General features: G+C 42.6%; 1 protein-coding gene across 1 annotated transcript; it reads left to right on the top strand.

Annotated features, from left to right (window-relative positions):
- The first annotated feature begins 1,519 nt into the window (after window positions 1-1,519).
- On the top strand, window positions 1,520-26,534 carry LOC140373663 (aldehyde dehydrogenase, mitochondrial-like). The gene is made up of 13 exons (XM_072460275.1): window positions 1,520-1,720; window positions 10,958-11,062; window positions 12,313-12,453; window positions 13,877-13,956; window positions 14,273-14,384; window positions 15,410-15,538; window positions 15,755-15,868; window positions 21,743-21,845; window positions 22,853-23,037; window positions 23,811-23,975; window positions 24,803-24,960; window positions 25,042-25,156; window positions 26,274-26,534. The coding sequence occupies exons 1-13, from the start codon at window positions 1,598-1,600 to the stop codon at window positions 26,304-26,306; spliced, it is 1,563 nt and encodes a 520-aa protein (XP_072316376.1). The 5' UTR covers window positions 1,520-1,597; the 3' UTR covers window positions 26,307-26,534.
- The last annotated feature ends 9 nt before the right edge of the window (window positions 26,535-26,543 follow it).

The following is a 26,543-nucleotide window of genomic DNA, read 5'->3' as shown; positions in this document are numbered from 1 at the left end:
TTTCTGCAGGTGCATGGAGTGAGCAGTGAGCTGGGTTTGGAAGCAGATCACAGGTGGATCAGGGCCTCTGGTAAAATCTCTTATCTTATAAATAAATGCAGAACATCAAAAATAATTCTATTCAATTTCGCCTTGGGCCCCCAAATTTCTAAGTCCGCCACTGCTCAGGCTGCACCTCTGGACCTTCTTTGGACCTTGCCTGTGTCCAATGCAGATAAGATAACAGCTCAGTTCTGCAGTGCAGACACTGTTTTAATAGCTACATTTCCGAGTAGGGCTGGGCAACATGACAACATTATTTAAAAGAAAATGTCTCCCATATTAATCGTTGACAAAAAAATAGATTTTGTCTTATTTAAAAAACAGAAATGGCCTTCAATATTAATTTCCTAAACATAAACAGTTTAACGAATTGCATTTTAGAAAAACAAGTCTACTATTTTCTGCCTCTAAAATGTGTTCCAAACCACATGTTGAACCTTTGAATGCATTTGTCATTACAGGCCCAATAAAATAACTCCAACCTACCACTCTACCCCCTCAATGCAATTTTGAATATCCACATCCAGCATACGCTCAATCAGCAGCTTCAGTGAGCGACTGATCCACCCTCGTTGTGTGAAGGAGAGGTTTCGCAGGTCTTTCCTTCCTGCTGCTGTCAGACTTTATAACAAACACTGCCCTGAACACGTGCAATACTTGACTGACTTTATCATGTGCAATACCGTCATATTCATGTGCAATAATGACTTAACCATGTGGAATACTGACTTAACCATGTGCAATACTGTCATATTCATGTGCAATACTGACTTAACCATGTGCAATACCATCATATTCATGTGCAATACTGACTTAACCATGTGGAAAACTGACTTAACCATGTGCAATACTGTCATATTCATGTGCAATACTGACTTAACCATGTGCAATACTGTCATATTCATGTGCAATACTGACTTAACCATGTGCAATACCGTCATATTCATGTGCAATTACTGTCATACTCACAAGCAATTAAGGCCATATTCAGGTGCATATGACTGATGTAAATACGAGTGTTTACTTACCATTATTGTTGGTATTATTTAGTCTTATGCTAGCTATTTTCACTTTATTTTATTTACTTTATTTTTATCTTTATCTTTTTTCCTCCATTCCCCATTAAGATATGAGAGGAGTTTTGTTAATAAGAGTTTTTTGTTTTGTTTATAAGAGTTCTCCTACTAAGAGTGTTTTTTCAAACTTCCTATAAGTTATCTGTCCTTCCTCTGTATCTACTGCGTTGTAACACCGACATGTCCCCATGTGTGGACAATAAAGGAACATCTTCTCTAAATCACAAACATATTCGTAAGACTCAGCAGCAGGTGGCGGTAGACCGCGGATCTCCGAGAGGCAGAGTCTTGTGCCTGCGCAGGTAGAAGAAGACCGTGTGTTTACGCCGTGCGACTCGTGCAGGCGCAGTTCAGTCACTTGAGTGCGGCTCTGCTCCGGCTCTGCTCCGGCTCTGCTCCAGCTCTGCTCCAGCTCTGCTCCAGCTCTGCTCCAGCTCTGACCCAGCTCTGACCCAGCTCTGACCCAGCTCTGACCCAGCATGTTCCGCCTGCTACTCGCCCGTGCTCGGCCTGACCTGCAGCGGCTGCGCGGCAGACACTTCTCCGCTGCCGCCGCGGCCATCCCGACCCCCAGTGCCCAGCCTGAGGTCCACTACAACAAGGTACTGTCAGAGCCCCGTCTCACCTGGACGTGCCCCGCGCGTGCTCAACAAGTGCGCAAACTAAGCTCGCGTCGTGAAATGTTCAGTGCATTCTGTGTTTCATGTTATTGGTGCGTCGTGGAGGACTTTGTGGCGTTGTGGAGTGCTTTGTGAGTCTTGTTGCGTAGTTCTAAAAGCTCAGTTGATTTCATAACCTCAGCTGAACCCGGAACTCTTTGGCAGTCTCTTCAGCAGGTCTACTTCTGCGCATGCGCGTGTACTTGCAGCGGCGGGACAAGGATCCCATGGGTGCAAGAAGTACTCGAGTTTGTTGCGTAAAGAGTTATGCAGTAACTTTCAGAGAGCGGACGGCGGCGCGTGGGTGGGGGATCCGTGAGGTTTTGCTGCCCTCTTGTGGTTGGGGAAATGTTTGTGTTTGTGGGGCCTCATTTGAGAGGGGGGTCCGGTCTGTGAGAGGGGGGTCCGGTCTGGTCTGTGAGGGGGGCCCGGTCTGTGAGAGGGGGGCCCGGTCTGTGAGAGGGGGGTCCGGTCTGGTCTGTGAGGGGGGCCCGGTCTGTGAGAGGGGGGCCCGGTCTGTGAGAGGGGGGCCCGGTCTGTGAGAGGGGGGCCCGGTCTGGGCTGGTCTGTGAGAGGGGCAGTGCTTGACGTGATCGGGGAGGGCATTTTTTCAAAAAATGTACTGATTTGAAATGTATTTTGAAATGTATTTTTTAGCGTGAGAAAAGTCCATCAGCGCGTGAGAGCGTGAGTCAGGTCATACATGCTGTTGACCGGTGCTGCTTTCTGGAGGTGGCAGTTGACCTGTATGACTCTATGGAAATATAAAGTTAAAACCATACTGGAATGGAACGTTCTAACCAAAGGAATATGGGGTGAAATTTGTGTCATAATAATTTTATGATAATTTTATCATTATGAAAAGGACAGTTAATTCAAAATTATAATTCTTTTCACAATGCCTGACTTGTATTTATGGTTTATCCATGTAAAATCTAATTTGCATATATCTATTTGTGAATAAAACATGTTTTTGTTTTTTGAATCCATGCTTTTGCATGCAAGAATTTGAGTCTACATTCGTGGGTCATCAAAATGTAGATATTATATAAAGACCTAGACTTGCATGCAAATGTTTACCACCGAAATGGTCATTTATAAACTTTTAACTTTCAAATTATTTGAAACAATTCAAATTTTTTGGACATTTAGAGTTTTTCCATTCGAGCGTGTGAATTTGCCTTTGTGGGGCACCACGTGCATTCAGCCTTTGATATTGTGGAGGATCTTTTTGTCACAAACATTCTGCGTCTGCAGAATGTGTGTGTTAAGTTTTCTTACTCATCTTTTCCTTTATTATGTTATAATAACACTATATATCTATGTCTCTCGGCTGGCCTGGGAATGCCCCGGGATCCTCCCGGAGGAGTTGGAAGAGGTGTCTGGGGAGGGGGAAGTCTGGGAGTCCCTGCTTAGACTGCTACCTTCGCAACCTGTCCCCGGATAAGCAGAAGAAGATGGATGGATGTTATAAAAAGACCACAGAAGTCACACAAACAAATGAGTCTTGCTATCAAAAAAGTTACATCTGTAATTTATGGTTCTGTGATCCCGGCCAATGAGCCAGATTTGGAAATTCTGGAACTCAGAAGGTCAGACGCCACAGATATGACATCATCATATACTGAGGGCGTGTCATACCCCCCTGTCATTGCGCCACCGCCCGACTTGCATCAGTCTGGAGATTCTGGATAACGACCCGTATTTGGGCCAGAGATCATGCCAGTGGTGAAGCTGCAGCGGCACCAGGCGGGACAGGCAGCACAGGGACACCAGCACCATATCACAAGAGCCAAGTAGAGTCTGGTCGAGCGCAACGCCACTAGCGACTCAATACAAACAACCTGTAAGAAGGGCGTAGCTGGGTCAGGTTGAGCAGTGAACGCAACAAATCTAGTTAAAAGAAGACGAGAAGCCTTGTGGCTGTATCCGTAATCCCAAACAAACTGAGCATGAATAAACACAAAACTGATAGGCCATAGGCTGTAACTCAGAATGTGGCTAGTCTTGATGTGGTGGAGCGAAATTCATTTTCTACTTTTCAAAAGTGGTTTTCCAATCTCAAAGATGTACTTGAGCTGGGGGAAAAAGTTCTCCGCATGATTTCTGCCAGTATTTGAGAAAATAGGTGTCGAAGTTGCCAGTTTACCCAAATATGTGACAAATTGGGCTGTACACCCATCTTCATACCTTCTTTTTTTTTTCATTCTTTGATTGATTACTTCAGAAATTCAGATTCTCAGAGACATTACTACTTTCTTGGAGGATGTCAAGTGGTGAGACTCTGGGTGCTTCAGTTTATGTGCAAATGTAAGTTAAAAAAACAGTTTTAACAATTTTGCATGTTATCGTTACGCACTTAAACTCTTACTCCACATTTAGTATTCAACTGAATGCTTCAACAATTACAAATTCTCTAGTCTTGATTCATACTACACTATAAAAACATAATCTAAAAGTAGTATTTTAACCCTTTCAACACCAGTTGCCCATTTGAAGAAAGAAAACATATGCTATTTGTAAAGGTTTTATTCTATAGAACGGATATAATTTTATGTAATGTATTTACAATATGAACAATATGAATAATTACAATCATAAAAGCAGTATTTACATCGTGATAAACAGGCTAATTAACATGTGTATCTTTCGATCTAGTATAAGGCAAACTTTCTGCAGAATAGGATATACATACAAACAGAGGAATGATATAAGTATGATTGATGTCAAAATGTGTAAGTACAACATTAACATGAGGCCATGACATTGGACTGGTTTGATTTTTACCTTTTGAGGACAAATATATATCTTGGCAAATTGACAGTAAACAAAGATCAACCTCCTCGGATACATTTACCATGTTAGACGATGTCAATTTATCACTAGCACCTACACACCAAGCTAGTAAGTTATAAAGTTCAATTGGCACAATCTTTCTGGCAGAGGAAACATTTAGATCCTCTGATGTAGGAGGCCAATTTACATCCATACTAGGGGCACTCTTGACCGCTTGTTTCATCCATACTAGGGGCACTTTTGACCGCTTGTTTCAGTGATACTAGGGGCACTTTAGACCACTTGTTTCAGTGATACTAGGGGCACTCTTGACCGCTTGTTTCATCCATACTAGGGGCACTCTTGACCGCTTGTTTCATCCATACTAGGGGCACTCTTGACCGCTTGTTTCATCCATACTAGGGGCACTCTTGACCGCTTGTTTCATCCATACTAGGGGCACTCTTGACCGCTTGTTTCAGTGATACTAGGGGCACTCTTGACCGCTTGTTTCATCCATCCTAGGGGCACTCTTGACCGCTTGTTTCAGTGATACACCTGCACTGTAAACTGTCCTTGAGAGCTCTCGCAGTGCTGCATCTTTACCACTTTCTGGCACCATTTCTCCATCACTACATGACATCTCAGAAACTGACATATCAGTTTCAGTTGAAAAATCCTGGTGGAGAAGTCCTGTCGTCTCCGTGGAAACCATTTCACTCAGGTTTCTTCTTGGTGGTTTGTGGAAATTCAGCTGTGGGAAGTCTCGCTGTAATCTCTTCTTCAGAAGATCGGATCTGTAAAAATTAGACAAGGAATAGAAATTCATAAGTATTGATAGATTACTATTTTATTTGTGTTTTTTAGTTTTAGAATTATTATTTTATTTGTGTTTTAGTATCCTATGTTTGTTGTTTATTTTGTGTTGTGTTTTAACAGGGTAACCACTTTTCTCACTGGGTTTTCCCTGTATAAATAAACAAAATGAATGGAAATATGTAGACTCCTGTAGCTAACAGGATTGGTCTGATCTTGAATGAAATTTCATGAATAAACATAGCTGTGATGTTTATCTGATCTTCTATTGTTTTCTTTCATAAACAATAAGAATAATTTAATTACCGATAACTTCCATGACCAGGGTGTTTTTTGATGAATTTCTGGAACAGGGACAAGAGCATCTTCATTCTGAGGATTTCCTGATTTTCAATCAGTCGTGTCCGGATGACAGTGTCACAGAATACTGTATATGCATCGCCGTACTCCCAGACTTTAGGTCTGTATAAAGCAAGGAAATGCAGTGATTGGTCAGTGACTGAAATATACTAGCTCACTACAAACAGAAATTTGCTTTGATTCAAACGTCTTTAAAATTATCGTGTAGTCATTACAATAATTTTCAATTAAATTATGAATTTATCTAAATATATGGATATATATATATATTTTATTTGATTACCAAAATGTTACCTTTCATCACTTGTCTTTTTTGTCAGAAAGCTTGTGTATTCTTTGTAACACTCTTGTGATAGAGGTGCCTTCAATGGCAACACAATCTTTACCTCTGGTACACATCAGGATGGATTCATCTGCTCTTGATTCAGCTGCTTTGACCAAACTTCCTAGTAAAGGAGAAGTAAAAGAATTTCAATCAAGGGTGAGCACAATCAGTAAACAATCGCAAAAGTTGGATTGCCTTTTTATTCAACTCACATCATCATACAGTCTTACGTACATTACATCTACACCTACATGTAATAAACTAGGCACATATTCCTATAGAGATCTGTTCTTTTCTTCTGTATCTACCTCTGGATCTTCCTGCGTTGCATCAATGAAATGTCCCCATGTGGGACAATAAAGGATTATCTTATCTTATCTTATCTATGTATATTTTGGCCAACTTATTTCACTGTGATTAGTCCTATTTACCACGAGCAAGAGAAAACACACACGCAATAATCAGTATATAATCTACTCACCAGCAGTTAAAAGTTTCAGCTTGGACCAATTTATCTTTCTTTGTCTTGTGAGCCTCTTTGATACAGCGATCAACCTTCTGCAAATGATGTAAACTGCAGGAAGTACATCGCTTGACTTTTTAGATGATTTTGTCTTTACATCTGTGGTAGATCTCAGTCGTTTGGGAGAAGGTGGCAGAGTTGATGTGGTAGATTCACCTTCTCACCCTCGCCATGCTGCCCACAGACCGACTGTTTTGCTTTTCAGCACTAGTAATTCGTTTCTTGTCAATGAAACGTCTATAGCATGTAGGGTGAAACGTCTATAGCATGTAGGGTGAAAAGTCTATAGCATGTAGGGTGAAACGTCTATAGCATGTAGGGTGAAACGTCTATAGCATGTAGGGTGAAACGTCTATAGCATGTAGGGTGAAACGTCTATAGCATGTAGGGTGAAACGTCTATAGCATGTAGGGTGAAACGTCTATAGCATGTAGGGTGAAACGTCTATAGCATGTAGGGTGAAACGTCTATAGCATGTAGGGTGAAACGTCTATAGCATGTAGGGTGAAAGCCTGGCTTGTTACTTTCCAGAAAATGAGAAAGATTTCCGTCCGAAGAAGCCACAGAAGACGTAGGATAGTTTTGTTTGGCGAAGTCATCGTTGTGACACAAACAGCTGCCGCTAACGCGCGGTCTATTCCATCGATTTCTATCCACTTCCGAGCACAAGTCAACAGCTTCCTCCAGCGGGAAACAGTCAGTGGCTGTGTTTGTTCTTTTTCTACCGATGAAATGTGTGTGATGCACGTGTTATCCATATTTTCATAGTGTTTTCTATCGGCTCGAGAGACAACATGCCGCTCCACGGGAGCAGCCATGTTTGATGTTGTTGTTGTAACTCTCACCTGATTGGCTGATTCAGAGGCGGAATGATTCAGGCGTAGGGATATTGCGCTATCAGGCTGAGAATATAGTTCCGCATTTAAGTTATCGCCGTAAAAAAACTGGCGCGATCCGAGTGGAGAACTTTTGGTCATGAGCTAATGGTACAATGATATTTTTTTTAGTCTTGTGACAGGTGTAGCGAACTTGAACGATACAGGCTACAGCCTATGGCCTATGAGGACAGTTGTACAGTTTCAAAATTCAATAAAACTCTACCGAGCGCACGGCTACGGTGAAATGCATTAAAGGGACAACATCAGTTGTAGAAAACAACGGAAATGTGTACCTCCTTGTAATTACAGCAGGTTTGACACGCTTGTGCAGCCCCAAGAAGGCGAGCACACTCGCCGCACCGACTGTGGAACAGTCTAAGGCCAACAAGCAACAAGCGGCAAAATCAAACCCAAATTGTGGAAACGGCTGTATAATTAACATAACCGCACACAATACAGTACAACCTGTGTGCGAGTAGGTGAAAAGGGACTGAGCTGCCGGTGTCACGTGATGATATAGATTCACGTGAGCCAGTCAAAGGTGACTGTTGTTTATTACATTCTCGACCTGTTTATGTGCAAGGATGATCATCCAGTGCTTTATGCACTGCCCATGGTCAGTAGGGATGAAATGGGACTTCTCTTCTCTGGAGCCTGATTCTCTGAGTCTTTACAATGACCTCAACCAGTTTAATTATAGTAAGTCTGTCAAACGTTGTCCCCTCTTCAGTTTTAGACTTTTGTACAAAATATATTCTTTTTTCCCCCCATCATCATAATCATATTTGTCAAAGTGCAAATCTAAAATAAAGGTTATTAATTTAGAAAACTTTGCTCCAATGGTATATAAAAATAACATAGTAGCATGTTATTTTGTGCAATTGTACAACGCCTTTGAACCACAAAGTACAAGATTGGATTATTAAACTTCACTGGTGGTGAGTGGTGGTGGTGGACGGTGGTTTCATAGATCCATGGTTGTGAATTTCTTAAAATAATTTGAAACTTAAAGTTTATAAATGACTTTTGTGAAAAGGTTTGCATGCAAGTCTAGCTCTTTGAATTCATCTGGATTTTGCATGGATTCCAAGCTGTACATAAAGATTTCACAAAATGTGTGAAGTTCAGAGGTGAAGAATGCACAATTTTGATGATCCACAAATACAGATTCAACTTCTTGCTTACAAAAGCACGGATTCAAAAACCACAAATGTTTTGTTCACAAATGGATATTTGCAAATGAGATATTACATGGATAAAACCATAACTGCAATGTGAAAAAACTACAATTTTGAATTTATTATTCTTTCTGCATCAGTACATTATTATGACACAAATGTCAGCCCATAATAGAATATTTCAATGGGAACTAGAAACTTTGAGCACTGCTCCATACTCGTGTTCTCCGGGGTGCAGACTTGTGGGTGCAGACTTGTGGGTGCAGACTCTGAGAGGTTCACATGCTCGCACTTTGCTCTTTCAGCGTTTGGGACAGGTGGACTTGATGACATCACAGGAAATGAAGCTCACTCTGGAGGACACTCGCCATAATAAAAGCCAATAGTAACTGCAGAGGTGGTGGAGTAGCCAAAAATGTACTCATGTTAGAGTAAAGTTCCTTCACAAGGACAAAATAGTCCAAGAACTTACTTGAGTAAGAGTAAAAACGTATTTGGGGAACCTTAGGTGTAACCGTCTGGAAGTAACATCTGACTTATAAGTGTATAAAACTGGTCACAAAACAAATAATGCATGCACAAAATCTGGTATGAGGAAAAACTAGGACCAGAGCAAGAAACGGAAATGTTCAAATCATTTTATCTTGTCAACCTAAAGCTTTTGTCACTTTAACCAACTAATTAATGTATTTATTTATTTATTTAATTCATGATTTTAATACATTCATTTGATAAAGACAATATGTCACATACCAGCAATTCAAATTTCCACCTTGAGTCCTTGAACAGGTTGATTTTAGGTTAAAAACGTTCTCAGATAGAGTCAGAGTACTGTTACTTCAATAAACATATTATTCAAGTAAGTGAGTAATATTTATAATATACTCAAGAGTACTAGTAGTGTCAAAAAAACAAAAACAAAGTTGATCAAGTACTAGATCGAGTACTACCCATCTCTGGTGTTTGTTGTTTTATTTGTCATTCTTGAAAATAATAATCTCCATTGTTCGTATAACCCAGAGGTCCTCCTCCTCAGACTTGAGGCTAAATGTTTGAGCAGGTCTTCTTGAATGTTGTTTATTCTTAGCAGAAAAGACTGTGTTGTCCAAACAACAAATATATTATACATTGCATCAATTATATACTGTAGGTCATAGTACTGAAAAGACACGTTCAGAATACTAATTTTGAGTAAGTGTATTGTATTCTGGTACAGCTTCTTTCATTTGGAGGTGTTGGGAATACTTTTCTTAAATCAAAGGTATATAGGTGTTATTTGATCAGGCAGTTTAGATGGAACAAAGCCTATTAGTCTAAAGAAAAAAAGATAAATAACAGACATGTATCTGTTTTATTCCTTCCTGCTGTGTAGTATAATGCAACTTAAAGTATTCTTAAGTAGCTTAATCACAATACAGCACTGGGCCAAATAATGCTGTATTCTTCCTAACTCTGTCATGGTGTCTACAGTAAATACTGTCTTTATAAGCTTCTTTGAGTGACTATAAATGTGCTTTGGCTTCATGTAGACCTAGGTCCGTCCTCCCCAACCTTTTTTGGCCAGCAAGCTATTTTTAGATTGAGCAAAGCCTGAAGAGTGACCCTTTTATATATTAATACAATTGATGGGGCGTGAGGCCCCATCACCCCAAATCCAGCACCCTGAGACTGCACTAGCTGCAAGGAAGGAGGCTATGGACTAGTGTATGTGTGTGAGAGCAACTGTCCAGGATGAAACATCCAAGATCCACAAGTACATCAAGGACAAGGCCCCAGCCCCCAACAGATGAACCTCTCAGTTTCAGTCTCACTGAGAAATTGGCCTAATCAAGAACAGAATGTAGATGTGACTAATGCCTGCCCTAACCCAACCCAACCCTCGGGTCAAAAGACAACCCGCACAGATGGGGCAAGAGCCAGATTTCCCTATTGATTACATTGTATTTTGTTTAAAAACTAAAATCTTCATATACATTTTAGCTGCCCTCCATCTGCATTAAATATCATTGGCCTTTGGAATAATTGTGATGCCATCTGAAACCCAGTAATTACTCAAGTAAAATGTACATTTGGAGTTAAAAGTAGAAGTAGTTAACAAAGCATAAGAACAAAATGATTTAGAATTGTGCTGATTTTTGATCATTATAAACTTTCTTTTGCAACTGAATATGTCTTTATTCTCCTGGTCATTTGTATTAACTATAAGAAAAAATACTTTTCGTACATCAGATACAATACTTAAGTACAGTACTTTTACTTTGTACTTTGTTACTTACTTTCCACCACTGCTTATCTGTCTAGTGAAAACAAACCTTGATTTTCCAGCTTTTCATCAACAATGAGTGGCATGATGCGGTGAGTGGAAGAACGTTCCCTACGATCAACCCCTCCACCGGCGAGATCATCTGTCAGGTGGCTGAGGCTGACGCGGTGAGCTTTATTAAATCTATTCCTAATTAATTTGTAGATGATCTTACGCATGATGATCCTGATTTTCAAGTGCAAATGATCACATCTTAATGTGGTGCATTATTCTTTCACTCCTCAGTCACTTTCTGGGGCAGACTAATGCTTTGAGGGCCACTGAGTGGAGGGTGTGCAAAGAGTAAAGTGGCTCCTGTTCCCAAGGCCTACGTTAAATAGATTTCTATATTTTGAAATGGGTATTTGTCTATATTTATTCATTCATTTTCAGAATCCGGAGTTAGTCTGGGAGCCAGTGCAATCCTACATTTTGCTAGCTTTGCGTTTAGGAGCTATTGACCTTGGAAGTTTGAATCTGTGAATATGACGCTAACTTTACGGGACTGTCGCTCAGTGCGCGCCCAAAGTGAAGCCACGGAACGCACAAGCTCAAAGGAGGAGAGAGAGAGGGAGGGAAAGAGAGAGGAGGAGACGGGTAGTTCCAGAGCGTAATCTTACCTGTAAATGCTTTTTTTTATTCACAAATCTGTTGTTGTTGGTGTGAGCCAAAGGAAAGTGACTTTCTCAAAGCTTCAAGCCCCTCCCCCGAGCGTTACCATGGAGCTGATCTCCCTAATAAATGATATAATGTTTAAAAGAGCTATAATGAGGGGCCAATAAGCATACTTTTGTATTATTTAATCCATTTGTGGACATTTTATTTTTAAATTAATACGCTGAATTAAAGAGTAGGAAATTATAGATTGTTATATATAAAAAATACATGTTTCCTTTATTTTTGCTGATAATCGTGAATAATCGTAAAATCGTGATATTTCTCATGATAATCGTGACTAAAATGAATATTGTGACATCCCTAATAACGAAACAAACAAAAGTCACCCAAAAGCTAATAAGAGGAGGAAATATGAGGAAGTGTATGTAGCACTTGGCTTCACTGTAACTGAGGTGGAGATGAGGAAAGACCACCGTGTCTACTGTGTCTCTAATGTTGGCAGCGACAGCATGAAACCAAATTAATTACACATCAATAAAACACACACTCTGCTTTGCTAACATATCGTGGGTGCGGAGTTTATACGCTCACAGTATTTATAGTCGCGGCGGAAGAGTAGGGGGCCGCAAAGTGATTTCTTCTTCCTATGGGGGGGTTTATCAGAAAATAATTTAGAAGCACTGATCTAAATGATGTTTTTTAGTCTACTCAAATATCTTTTTAGAGTTAATCTTTGGTCTAAATGTGAGATGACGTGCAGGCAGATGTGGACAAAGCGGTGAAGGCAGCGCGGCAGGCCTTCAGGCTGGGTGCTCCATGGCGCCGCATGGACGCATCTGACCGCGGCCTACTGCTCAACAAGCTCGCCAACGCCATTGAGAGGAACGCTGCCTACCTCGCAGTAAGTCCCAACACAAGGAGCTCATTGTACTGTTAGTGCAAGGTCTTATTTACCGGAAACGAGAACTACATTTTCTCAATTTTTCAAAAACACATTCTATAGGTAATGAAATGTACACACATTTCCCACATCTGTCAAAACAAGATTACCTTCTCTTTCCCATTTGTTTTTTTCCAGATCTTGAATCTCGGGTCAGTTCTATTTGGTACTAAACCTTAGTCATAAGCCTGCCAGTTTAAGATTTTAAGAGCCAATAGACAGACCGAGCAGCCAATCAGTGCTCAGTGCTCAGGCACAGTGCAGAGGGCCATCAGCTGGGCTGAATCACAGCACTCACTGGCCCAAAAGTCGTGCGGCCCACCGGGAAACGTCCCGACTTTCCTGATTAGCCAGCAGGCTATGGGATGGATGGCTTTTGTGACTCGCTGCCATCAGATCACAGTGAGAAAGTGTGATGGTTGGTTTATGCTTCTCCGCACGCACATAGCGGCCAATTGCAAAGCTCGCGGTTCTTGCTGTGTACATGCCACAAGCTTTCTGGTTGGCTGTCGTGTGCGTTGGGGAGGTCTGTGGGGATTTGACGGAGAAGCATAAACTAGCCTTTAGAAAGCTGAAACAGCGCTGGAGATCAGTCTGATATATTTCTTCATTCATTCATTCATTCATTTCTACCGCTTGTTCCCATTAGGGGTCACGGGTGACTTTAGCCTGTCCCAGTAACTTTAGTCCTTAGGCCCCGTAAAACCCTGGACGCAGGATTAACAAAGTGAACCATTCACTCTCACATTCATTCTCTAGGGGCAGTTTAAAAGTTGCCAATTTACCTAACACTTTGTGTGTTTGGAGGGTGAGGGGAAGACTGAGAACCTGGAACTGTATGTATACGCCACCAAGAGTCAATATGTGATGTTCTGATCACCACAAAAACAGAATCCTGCTCCACATCCCACGTCAGCTTTATACCTAGAATCCACTTCAAATGAGCAATAAAACTTTTCAATTTATTTCAAAACCATCATTAGACTATTTGACTTAAAGTAGAATTAATTGGTAACTTGTGAAAAATAACTAGGCCTATTGTATTACAAAGTGGCAGAAAAGGCGTGAAGTTCCAGACCACAGCTTGTGGAGATTTTCTCAAACTGGACCTCGGTGAAAGTTTATTAGTGACCTCTTGGTGTTCGAGTAGGTTTGGGCCAGTGTACAACATGGTTGCTAGGCAACAGTTATGGAATTTCTTTGTGTGATGCCGCGTCTTTAACATCAGGATGTAAAAACTGGGATAAAATTACCGGTAGTAATATTTTTGCAAAAAGATATTTGCTTAGTTTCGTCTTGTTGACTTTTATTCTACACAATCTTCTAAAGCACAATAGTGCTGCTTTGTGTTTTTGTTAAATGTGGTGTGTGTGTTTCCCCTCAGGAGCTTGAAACTCTGGACAATGGAAAGCCCTACGCGGTGGCCTACTCTGTGGACCTGCCCAACGTGGTCAAGTGCCTCAGGTTGGAGTTGGTCTCAGAGAATGTGCACAAGAGGACGGGACACACATGCACCGAAAATTCATTAAAAAAATAAAACATTGCAATTAATCTTCCCTTCAATTGACAACTGTAAGTGTGTATAACAGGTTAGACACTAGTGACGCACAGGTTGTCTTTTAACCTGCGGGTCCAGTTGGGGCTGGCCAAGAAATTCTCATTTTTATTGCGGGCAGGTTGGAGTTATAAAAATACCGACCGCTGTATCTCTCGTCCACACCGCACAAATTGGAGAAAAAAGTTGGACTGTTGTTGACCTTTGTTGGTCTGTGTTGTACAGGTACTACGCTGGCTGGGCAGACAAGTGGGAGGGCAAGACCATCCCCATCGATGGAGATTATTTCTGTTACACTCGCCATGAGCCTGTGGGGGTGTGCGGCCAGATTATACCGGTAAAATTACAACCCTATTAACCTAGTGTGTACAGTTTTTCTATTAAACAGTAGTAACTTCCAAAGGGTTTTGGATGCATTTTTTTTTAATATATCCTACTGACCTATTTTGTATAATATGGGCACTGATTTTTTTCCCCCAACGCCATAATAACGATACAGCTAGGGTGACCAGAAATATTGAGGACCGTCCTTTCCCAAAAACAGATCTGGAGCACCGATTTGAAGCTATAAAGTCAGGCATGTCCAAACTGTGGTCCGGGGGCCAAATGCGACCCTCAGACCAATTTTTGTTGGCCCTCCGACTCTTAACACCTGCCACTCATTTTTTGCACTATTCTGACCAACAGTAAATTGTGTATGTATTCAGATCAAAGTCTATTTTATATTATTTGTAAATTAAAAACTCTATGCACGCTCTTTTTGATATATTTTGCTACTACTTTTATTCATTGTATGTTGCACCTTATTTGCCAAAACAAGTTCCTAATTGGTGAATTCTGTTCCCTGACAATGGTAACCAACCCCTTTCTGATATGAAAACATGATTAATATTTGTACTCAATTACTTTTAAATTCTATACTTAAATTTGTGTAGCACTAACACAGCACTGTTTCCCAAATGTAAAGACTTATTGTCTAATCTGAATACATAAATGCGCCCTGACAGGTGCAGCTCTGTCGGTGCAGGACCTGTATCAGCACTGTGCACAGCCTTTTAAGTTATGAGCCGTGCACCTTTGTTTATGAGCTTCTGAGCACTGGATAGTGTCATGATGAGACTGACATGCTGATCAAATTAGCCAAAATTTTTGCCAAGTGTGGGGAAAAGGGTAAATAAAAACATAAAAGATGGACCTGACAACTCGAATATCTATGTCGTTCCAATACTCTACGTGTTGTCGTGGTAAGAAACCATCGTGTGTGTGTACACTTGCAAAAGCGTCTGGACATTTGCAGTTATTTTATACTGACTCAAACTGAGGAATTCCATGGAGCTAACATGTCCCTGTCCTGCTCCACAGTGGAACTTCCCTCTGCTGATGCAGGCCTGGAAGCTGGGCCCGGCGCTGGCCACAGGGAACACGGTGGTGATGAAGGTGGCCGAGCAGACGCCGCTGACCGCACTGTTTGTGGCCAGCCTCATCAAAGAGGTCTGTGCTTTCATCATTTTTTCTTCAGATTGAGGTCTGTGTTCATCCATAAAAGAAAATCATTTATAGCCTTGTTCTACCAAAATATAGATAGTGAAACATAAACTTGGATCTCTTCATCAGTCACTAATATCAATTTACAGTATTACAACACAATCCCACCATACATAGGCTTCTGAATGTCTCCTTTTTGTCCTGCTGTTGTGCTGGGCTCAGGTGGGCTTCCCTGATGGAGTGGTCAACATCCTTCCAGGCATGGGACCCTCAGCCGGAGCAGCCATCGCCAGGCACATGGATGTGGACAAGGTGGCCTTCACCGGCTCCACTGAGGTACTCTATGTTCTCTCAATCTGTTCTCCGCGGCCGCACAATATATCGCAAAAGTATCTACAGCATATCACTCCAATTCAATCTTAAATTCTATAGTGCTGTCCATGCAGGGTGAACTTGAATGAAACCCAGACGAGAACGCGGGACAGAGGCTCAATGCTGCTTCAGTAGCTCTGTGATATTACAATAAGCAAGTTGTTGCAGTTGTTGCAGCAGTAACATCAGTATCAGCAGCAGTAACATCAGTATCAGCAGCAGTGACATCAGTATCAGCAGCAGCAGTAACATCAGTATCAGCAGCAGTAACATCAGTATCAGCAGCAGTGACATCAGTATCAGCAGCAGCAGTAACATCAGTATCAGCAGCAGCAGTAACATCAGTATCAGCAGCAGCAGTAACATCAGTATCAGCAGCAGCAGTAACATCAGTATCAGCAGCAGCAGTAACATCAGTATCAGCAGCAGCAGTAACATCAGTATCAGCAGCAGCAGTAACATCAGTATCAGCAGCAGCAGTAACATCAGTATCAGCAGCAGCAGTAACATCAGTATCAGCAGCAGCAGTAACATCAGTATCAGCAGCAGTAGTATCAGTATCAGGAGCATCAGTATCAGGAGCATCAGTATCAGGAGCATCAGTATCAGGAGCATCAGTATCAGGAGCATCAGTATCAGGAGCATCAGTATCAGCAGCATCAGTATCAGTATCAGCAGCAGTAACATCAGTATCAGCAGCATCAGTATCAGTATCAGTATCAGCAGCATCAGTATCAGGAGCATCAGTATCAGGAGCATCAGTATCAGGAGCATCAGTATCAGGAGCATCAGTATCAGGAGCATCAGTATCAGTAACATCAGTATCAGCAGCATCAGTATCAGTATCAGTATCAGGAGCATCAGTATCAGGAGCATCAGTATCAGGAGCATCAGTATCAGGAGCATCAGTATCAGGAGCATCAGTATCAGGAGCATCAGTATCAGGAGCATCAGTATCAGCAGCATCAGTATCAGTATCAGTATCAGCAGCAGTGACATCAGTATCAGCAGCATCAGTATCAGTATCAGCAGCAGTGACATCAGTATCAGCAGCATCAGTATCAGGAGCATCAGTATCAGGAGCATCAGTATCAGCAGCATCAGTATCAGTATCAGCAGCAGTGACATCAGTATCAGCAGCATCAGTATCAGTATCAGCAGCAGTGACATCAGTATCAGCAGCAGTGACATCAGTATCAGCAGCAGTGACATCAGTATCAGCAGCAGTGACATCAGTATCAGCAGCAGTGACATCAGTATCAGCAGCAGTGACATCAGTATCAGCAGCAGTGACATCAGTATCAGCAGCAGTGACATCAGTATCAGCAGCATCAGTATCAGCAGCATCAGTATCAGCAGCATCAGTATCAGCAGCAGTGACATCAGTATCAGCAGCATCAGTATCAGCAGCATCAGTATCAGCAGCATCAGTATCAGCAGCATCAGTATCAGCAGCATCAGTATCAGCATCAGCAGCAGTAACATCAGTATCAGCAGCATCAGTATCAGTATCAGTATCAGCAGCATCAGTATCAGGAGCATCAGTATCAGGAGCATCAGTATCAGGAGCATCAGTATCAGCAGCATCAGTATCAGTATCAGCAGCAGTGACATCAGTATCAGCAGCATCAGTATCAGTATCAGCAGCAGTGACATCAGTATCAGCAGCATCAGTATCAGGAGCATCAGTATCAGGAGCATCAGTATCAGGAGCATCAGTATCAGCAGCATCAGTATCAGTATCAGCAGCAGTGACATCAGTATCAGCAGCATCAGTATCAGTATCAGCAGCAGTGACATCAGTATCAGCAGCAGTGACATCAGTATCAGCAGCAGTGACATCAGTATCAGCAGCAGTGACATCAGTATCAGGAGCATCAGTATCAGTATCAGCAGCAGTGACATCAGTATCAGCAGCAGTGACATCAGTATCAGCAGCAGTGACATCAGTATCAGCAGCAGTGACATCAGTATCAGCAGCAGTGACATCAGTATCAGCAGCAGTAACATCAGTATCAGCAGCAGTGACATCAGTATCAGCAGCAGTGACATCAGTATCAGCAGCAGTGACATCAGTATCAGCAGCAGTGACATCAGTATCAGCAGCAGCAGTGACATCAGTATCAGCAGCAGCAGTAACATCAGTATCAGCAGCAGCAGTAACATCAGTATCAGCAGCAGTGACATCAGTATCAGCAGCATCAGTATCAGCAGCATCAGTATCAGCAGCATCAGTATCAGCAGCAGTGACATCAGTATCAGCAGCAGTGACATCAGTATCAGCAGCAGCAGTGACATCAGTATCAGCAGCAGCAGTGACATCAGTATCAGCAGCAGTGACATCAGTATCAGCAGCAGTGACATCAGTATCAGCAGCAGTGACATCAGTATCAGCAGCAGTGACATCAGTATCAGCAGCAGTGACATCAGTATCAGCAGCAGTGACATCAGCAGCAGTGACATCAGCAGCAGTGACATCAGCAGCAGTGACATCAGCAGCAGTGACATCAGCAGCAGCAGTGACATCAGTATCAGCAGCAGTGACATCAGTATCAGCAGCAGTGACATCAGTATCAGCAGCAGTGACATCAGTATCAGCAGCATCAGTATCAGCAGCAGTGACATCAGTATCAGCAGCAGTGACATCAGTATCAGCAGCAGTGACATCAGTATCAGCAGCATCAGTATCAGCAGCATCAGTAACATCAGTATCAGCAGCAGCAGTAACATCAGTATCAGCAGCAGCAGTAACATCAGTATCAGCAGCAGCAGTAACATCAGTATCAGCAGCAGCAGTAACATCAGTATCAGCAGCAGCAGTAACATCAGTATCAGCAGCAGCAGTAACATCAGTATCAGCAGCAGCAGTAACATCAGTATCAGCAGCAGCAGTAACATCAGTATCAGCAGCAGCAGTAACATCAGTATCAGCAGCAGCAGTAACATCAGTATCAGGAGCATCAGTATCAGGAGCATCAGTATCAGGAGCATCAGTATCAGGAGCATCAGTATCAGGAGCATCAGTATCAGGAGCATCAGTATCAGCAGCATCAGTATCAGTATCAGCAGCAGTAACATCAGTATCAGCAGCATCAGTATCAGTATCAGTATCAGCAGCATCAGTATCAGGAGCATCAGTATCAGGAGCATCAGTATCAGGAGCATCAGTATCAGAAGCATCAGTATCAGGAGCATCAGTATCAGTAACATCAGTATCAGCAGCATCAGTATCAGTATCAGTATCAGGAGCATCAGTATCAGGAGCATCAGTATCAGGAGCATCAGTATCAGGAGCATCAGTATCAGGAGCATCAGTATCAGGAGCATCAGTATCAGTATCAGTATCAGCAGCAGTGACATCAGTATCAGCAGCATCAGTATCAGTATCAGCAGCAGTGACATCAGTATCAGCAGCATCAGTATCAGGAGCATCAGTATCAGGAGCATCAGTATCAGCAGCATCAGTATCAGTATCAGCAGCAGTGACATCAGTATCAGCAGCATCAGTATCAGTATCAGCAGCAGTGACATCAGTATCAGCAGCAGTGACATCAGTATCAGCAGCAGTGACATCAGTATCAGCAGCAGTGACATCAGTATCAGCAGCAGTGACATCAGTATCAGCAGCAGTGACATCAGTATCAGCAGCAGTGACATCAGTATCAGCAGCAGTGACATCAGTATCAGCAGCATCAGTATCAGCAGCATCAGTATCAGCAGCATCAGTATCAGCATCAGCAGCAGTAACATCAGTATCAGCAGCATCAGTATCAGCAGCATCAGTATCAGGAGCATCAGTATCAGGAGCATCAGTATCAGGAGCATCAGTATCAGGAGCATCAGTATCAGCAGCATCAGTATCAGTATCAGCAGCAGTGACATCAGTATCAGCAGCATCAGTATCAGTATCAGCAGCAGTGACATCAGTATCAGCAGCATCAGTATCAGGAGCATCAGTATCAGGAGCATCAGTATCAGGAGCATCAGTATCAGCAGCATCAGTATCAGTATCAGCAGCAGTGACATCAGTATCAGCAGCATCAGTATCAGTATCAGCAGCAGTGACATCAGTATCAGCAGCAGTGACATCAGTATCAGCAGCAGTGACATCAGTATCAGCAGCAGTGACATCAGTATCAGGAGCATCAGTATCAGTATCAGCAGCAGTGACATCAGTATCAGCAGCAGTGACATCAGTATCAGCAGCAGTGACATCAGTATCAGCAGCAGTGACATCAGTATCAGCAGCAGTGACATCAGTATCAGCAGCAGTAACATCAGTATCAGCAGCAGTGACATCAGTATCAGCAGCAGTGACATCAGTATCAGCAGCAGCAGTGACATCAGTATCAGCAGCAGCAGTAACATCAGTATCAGCAGCAGCAGTAACATCAGTATCAGCAGCAGTGACATCAGTATCAGCAGCATCAGTATCAGCAGCATCAGTATCAGCAGCATCAGTATCAGCAGCAGTGACATCAGTATCAGCAGCAGTGACATCAGTATCAGCAGCAGCAGTGACATCAGTATCAGCAGCAGCAGTGACATCAGTATCAGCAGCAGCAGTGACATCAGTATCAGCAGCAGTGACATCAGTATCAGCAGCAGTGACATCAGTATCAGCAGCAGTGACATCAGCAGCAGCAGTGACATCAGTATCAGCAGCAGTGACATCAGTATCAGCAGCAGTGACATCAGTATCAGCAGCAGTGACATCAGTATCAGCAGCAGTGACATCAGTATCAGCAGCAGTGACATCAGTATCAGCAGCAGTGACATCAGTATCAGCAGCATCAGTATCAGCAGCATCAGTATCAGCATCAGCAGCAGTAACATCAGTATCAGCAGCATCAGTATCAGTATCAGTATCAGCAGCAGTGACATCAGCAGCAGCAGTGACATCAGTATCAGCAGCAGTGACATCAGTATCAGCAGCAGTGACATCAGTATCAGCAGCAGTGACATCAGTATCAGCAGCAGTGACATCAGTATCAGCAGCATCAGCAGCAGCAGCAGTGACATCAGTATCAGCAGTAAGAGATTGGTTTAAAGGCGCAATGGACGATTTTTCGGCGATTTGAGAACTCAGCTCGAACTGTCTTTCTGTCTTCCTTTTGTCCCGTACACTGAGGGAACTATATTATGATAGATCCATGCGCTTGGACACGCGGAAAAGTGCTGCTCTCAAGGGACGAGCAGCACGCGGCTGCAGGTGAGCGGTAGGTGCGTTTTATGATTGACACGTGGCAGGACTAATCGCAGTCCACGCCACGAGGAAATATGACTATGATTTGGGCCAAAAAAATCATCCATTCAACCTTTAAGAAAACCTGTTTTCTCCAAAACACTATGAAAATAGGAATCACTGTCTCATTGAAATGAATGGGGAAAGTGGGGTTTTGTTGAGGTTTTGGGGACGTAAAACGGTGGGAAAAAGTAAGCAAATATTCATGAAAATTTGGTCTTCTATGATGTACTGCATATCTCATATTCTCAGTAGGACATTTTAATTAAGTTAGTATGAAATATGAAACACAGAAAGCTAAGCAGGATTGAGTGAATCCTTTTGAAATTAATGGGGAAACTGCTGCGGTCAAAATGCCCCCAGATGACCACCAGTGTAGTATTTTGCTCTCATTCAAAAATGTTGTCAAATCCCACTTAGGAATTGGTGCAGGCTCAGACTCCTGGGGACAGAACTCCCGGAAACAGAGATGCTACACCTTGGTGGGACTTTCCTGATCAATCCAACAATAAATAAATCAGATGGAACTTTTTACAAGGCATTTCACTAATCTGAGAAATCTATAAATCTGATCAGACTTTTCGTGTGTGCAGGTGGGCCATCTGATCCAGCAGGCCTCAGGGGGCAGTAACCTAAAGAAGGTGACTCTGGAGCTGGGAGGGAAGAGTCCCAACATCATCATGTCTGACGCCAACAGTACGCGCCTCTTTGTACCTCCATGTTCAGAGAACTCTGATCTGACTGCACTAAACCAGTGGTTCTTTAACTTGGTCTTATTGGTCTCCTCTTGCAATGCAACACAGTTTTTTGTCTTATTTTTTACATATAGGCTGAAGGCGGAGGAGGGTGCGTGAGAAAGGGAGGGCGAGCGAGAGAAAGGGCGTACATCAACGCTCAAGTTGTTTTTTTACTTTCACTTTAAAGCTGATGACTCAAACAAAACGTGCTCGTCTGCAGTGGAGAGGCTGTAGTTTGTCATCTCTGCTGATCCAAACAGGTGTGATATTTCCCTGTCTGTTTCTGAGCTGGTGCAGATGAAGCCTCTCCTCGTCTGCTCCTCGTGTGATGGGACTGCACTGTGACATGCAGCAGGAATAACACACACACTTCACACTTTGAGAGTAGAATCACAGGCGCCCCAACCGGAGTCCCCGGGTTTACATGCATTTTGAGAAGACCATTTAAAATTGGACAAGGCCAGTTATACAGTTTTCCTGGCGTGCACGTAAACCTAGTGACTGTGCTAGAATGCTATCAGCTTACGACGGGCTCTCACGTTAGAGTATAGATTCTTGGCCCAAGGCTGACCCCATATTTCCCACTCTGTTATTGGGTCCAGGGGGCAGAGCATGCATAAACGGAGCGAGGGGCATGAGAGCTGAAGAAAAGATGGAGGGAGAGATAATGTAGGTCAGCACAAGCATAGGGGACAAGCGCTTCTGCTCCTGGAGATGCACAGGTAGAATACTCGCATATGCAGACCCCTTCGCCCATAAAACTCCACACAGAAGGCATAAACACAGTTCATTAAACATAACCCCAGTTCTACGAGCGCGAGTTCTGGCCCAGGGAAAGACTCGCACCTGGGTCGGGTTGAGTGAGTTCTGGCTTGGGACTGGGTCTGGCTGGATGTTTGGGCCTGATCTAAACTGTCTGCCCCTGTCTGCCCCTGTCTGCCCCTGTTTGCCCCTGTCTGCCTGCAGTGGCTGAGGCTGTGGAGCAGGCACACTTTGCCCTCTTCTTTAACCAAGGCCAGTGTTGCTGCGCGGGCTCCAGAACCTACGTCCAGGCCGATATCTACGACGAGTTTGTGGAGCGGAGCGCAGAAAGGGCCAAGAACCGTGTGGTGGGGGACCCCTTCAACCTGCGCACGGAGCAGGGCCCTCAGGTCTCTCATCCTCTGTATCTACACACACCTACAAAACACAAAATAGTAAATGCGTGGAGTCTTGTGTCCATTTCCAAATCAAGTCCAAATGTTGTCTTTCCATTTGTCTACCTTGCGTACCACAATTACAGAGGAAGACATAGGTACAATAGACCTAAGTGATCATGCTCCTCTTTACATCACTGTAGATCTGGAACAGAAACAAAAACACACTTTGGGGATATAATGCTAGTCTATACAATGACCCACAAATGATGACAAAGGACATTGAGACGTACGTAGAGAAAAATGACAATAGTGAAGTCTTTCCACTCCTCTGGGATGCAGAACAGGCAGTTTTGAGGGGCGGGGCAATTGCTGTCGCCTCAGCCAAAAGGAAACCAAGGCTTTTTACAAATCGTACAAAAAAAGTAAAGCTTTTGGAAGCTAAACATGCTGAAACAAGGATCCTCAAATGTTACAGGTAATTAAAAAAGACGAGGGGTGAGATCAATGGCCTGGAAATAATAAAGAATGCTCTTCAAGATAATGACATTTTCACATTAGGTGGAAAGAAAATAATGATGGCCATGGTCAAATTATTCATAGTGAAGGAGTTTCAAAGCACTTTTATACAAAATTCATTGATTTCATATATTTGCCCTAGTATTACTTTGTATCGGGGCAAATTAAAATAATCTGTAGCATCACCCATCACTTGCGATTCCCATGACAGCAGCAAGTGTAAAAGCAGCGGAGAAGTGCAGTACTGAAAGCAGTGTTTGTGATTCCAGGTGGACCAGGAGCAGTTTAACAAGATCCTGGGCTACATTAGCAGTGGGAAGAAGGAGGGGGCGCGGCTCATGTGTGGGGGAGGCGTTGCCGCTGACCGGGGATACTTCATCCAGCCCACTGTCTTTGGAGACGTGCAGGACAACATGACCATCGCCCGAGAGGAGGTACCTGCTCCTTGTGCCTTGTGTCTTAATTTAGAGATATTTTAACCATGGTTCATTCCAATTTTGGACCAATTTTTGAATTGTTAATCCTCTCTCTGTATCCTCTAGTATCTCTCTGGATTCAAAGTCCAAACTAAATCTTGTGAATGGGCAAAAGTCCCCAAAATATTGCCTATGGACAGGAAGTTGAAACCCATGAATTGTTCAGTTTTTTTAAGGCAATACACAGCAAGCCAAATATTTTCCTAGATGATACTTCTCTGGAACAGATACTTTTACAATTCATCAGAAATGTGGCAGTAAATGTCTTTGGTGAGCTTCTAGTACAGCACAAAAAGTGAAGTGACCATATAATAAAGCACCAGTGAACGTAAATATTACTATACATTTTTGTTCGAAGGTTAAACTGGTAAAAGTTTCCGTTCATTGCATCTCTTTTTTCTTTAGGGACGGGACAAGATCTCATGAGATTAAAGTGGTACAAGATTGCTCATTTTCTCCCCCTTGTGTTTACATGTGGCTTTGACAAAAAGGGTTAACTTTGCTGAGTTACACCTTTTGAGAAACTGCAGTTCCAAAAGGCAAATGACAGTAAAAATGTTACATAAATAAAACATTGTGTGGGCAAAATATTGTGAACAGGATTGAACCATTTATTTATTATAAATGATGTCATGTCTTGTTCTCGTGGACCCAATGTGGTGTTTTGTCCCACCCCTAGTTTTCAAATTAAGAGGATATTTAAAATTGGAATAAAGAGTATATCTTCAAAAGAACTATTACAGTTTAACTTGGCTGATCATTCATCTGAGCATGTCTTTTGGCAGATCTTTGGTCCAGTAATGCAGATCCTCAAGTTTAAAACCCTGGAGGAGGTGATTGAGCGAGCCAACGACTCAAAGTATGGTCTGGCAGCTGCTGTGTTCACCAAAGACCTTGACAAGGCCAACTACATCTCCAGCGGGCTGCGCGCCGGCACCGTGTGGTAAACCAGAAGCAAACACTCTCATACTGACACATGTGCGTGTCTCTGACCCACAGGCCTCACTCTTCTGTTATTCTCCAGGATTAACTGCTACGATGTGTTTGGGGCGCAGGCTCCATTTGGGGGCTACAAATCGTCAGGAAACGGCAGGGAGCTGGGAGAGTACGGCCTGGAGGGCTACACCGAAGTCAAGACGGTGAGAGTCTTGCCCTCATGAGAAGCTAAGCGTTTATCTTAAGGTTTTTAAACAAATAATGTGAGTTCTGTTAACTACTACACAAAGAGCAAATACCTTTTTATAAGTTAATATGTTTCAAACTAAACCGGGACACAGCACGTGCGCAAACAAAGCACACAGTGGTCAACAGAAATCTGGCAAAACATTTCACAAAACACTTATGGAGAAACTCACACGAGCACAGTCTAAATGCCTCAAGCAGCTCCTCATATAAAGATGTGGCTTCAATGTAACTAAAATAAGAGGTGGCCTACATTAAGCTGTATCTGAACTTATGAACTGCATCATGAGATTCCTGAATTAAAAACATGGATCATTTTCTTTTGCTAATGAACCTCCCTGGACGACTGAGAGATGACAGGTTTTCTGGTTAAAGGTGCATTATGATTATAACTTTTCTGGTGGGTGTCACGTCACCCTCTTGCATCCTTAGAAGATGTTATTGCTTTACCCAAAATCTTCTAAGTATGGCATTAAATGATAATTCAGTTCAGGCTTGCCTCTTCATGGATCTGACGAGTAACTTGGCTTAGTGATGTCACGTGCTTGTCTGAAAATGGAGAGGTTTAATGCTATTCTGTGGAGCATTCAATCTCCATAGAGACAAAGTTTTTATAGTGCACTTTTGTGTGTTTCAAAAACTGGCAACCTATTTTTTCTAATTGTTCACCTTGTGACCCAATTTTGTATTTTTGTATGTTTAAAAAGTAGCCTTTAGGCTTGTTCAGGAATATATTGTGAAAAAAGCTTTATCTGTACATTTAAGCCACTGTATTGCGCACAAACAAAAATGAGAGATTGGTGTCCTCCACTGTGCTCTTCACCGCTCATACGGTTTGAGGAACTCCAACGATGTCAGAGAAGGTGTTATTTTACTTCATTAACTGCAGTTGATGACCAACCTTTGGTTCTCAAACTTTGTTTTAAAACTGCTTTTACTGCTCAAACTGCTATGTATAGATCAAGCCGTTTGCAATAGTTTGAGGCCAGTGTAATGACGTGGAGTGAAGCAGCAGCTCTGCGTGGGAATGCTTTTTGAGCTCGGAAAGATTTAATATTTGGTTTGTCTTGTTAGGTCACCATGAAGGTGCATCAGAAGAACTCTTAAACCAGCAGCACTTCAGATATGAGCCATTTATGAACCTGCTTCAACGCGAACCCGTCATTCATGTACGACTGGACACCACAAACGTGTGTCAAGCATTCACTTCACGCCATTTTAGTCTGGTCAACATTATGTTCTTTGAATGTTGAGTTTGATTTAAAATTCCAGCTTCCAATGAAAGTTGTATTGATGTAAGTGAAATATTTTCAAATAAATGAGAATTTACATTTAGTGGTTGTT

Source organism: Eucyclogobius newberryi, unplaced genomic scaffold (genome assembly GCF_026437365.1).
Source record: "Eucyclogobius newberryi isolate DKJ021-1_F unplaced genomic scaffold, fEucNew1.0.hap1 SCAF_3, whole genome shotgun sequence".
In the NCBI taxonomy this organism is placed as follows: Eukaryota; Metazoa; Chordata; class Actinopteri; order Gobiiformes; family Gobiidae; genus Eucyclogobius; species Eucyclogobius newberryi.
This window is presented reverse-complemented; position numbering and strand designations above follow the sequence as displayed.

What these genes read in the sequence shown, in the direction of transcription:
- LOC140373663 (XM_072460275.1), top strand. Translation starts at nt 1,598, where the DNA reads ATGTTCCGCCTGCTACTCGCCCGTGCTCGGCCTGACCTGCAGCGGCTG. An exon ending in GGAACGCTGCCTACCTCGCA is followed by an intron (nt 12,454 to 13,876) that starts GTAAGTCCCAAC and finishes GTTTCCCCTCAG; the next exon opens with GAGCTTGAAACTCTGGACAA. An exon ending in CCTTCACCGGCTCCACTGAG is followed by an intron (nt 15,869 to 21,742) that starts GTACTCTATGTT and finishes TCGTGTGTGCAG; the next exon opens with GTGGGCCATCTGATCCAGCA.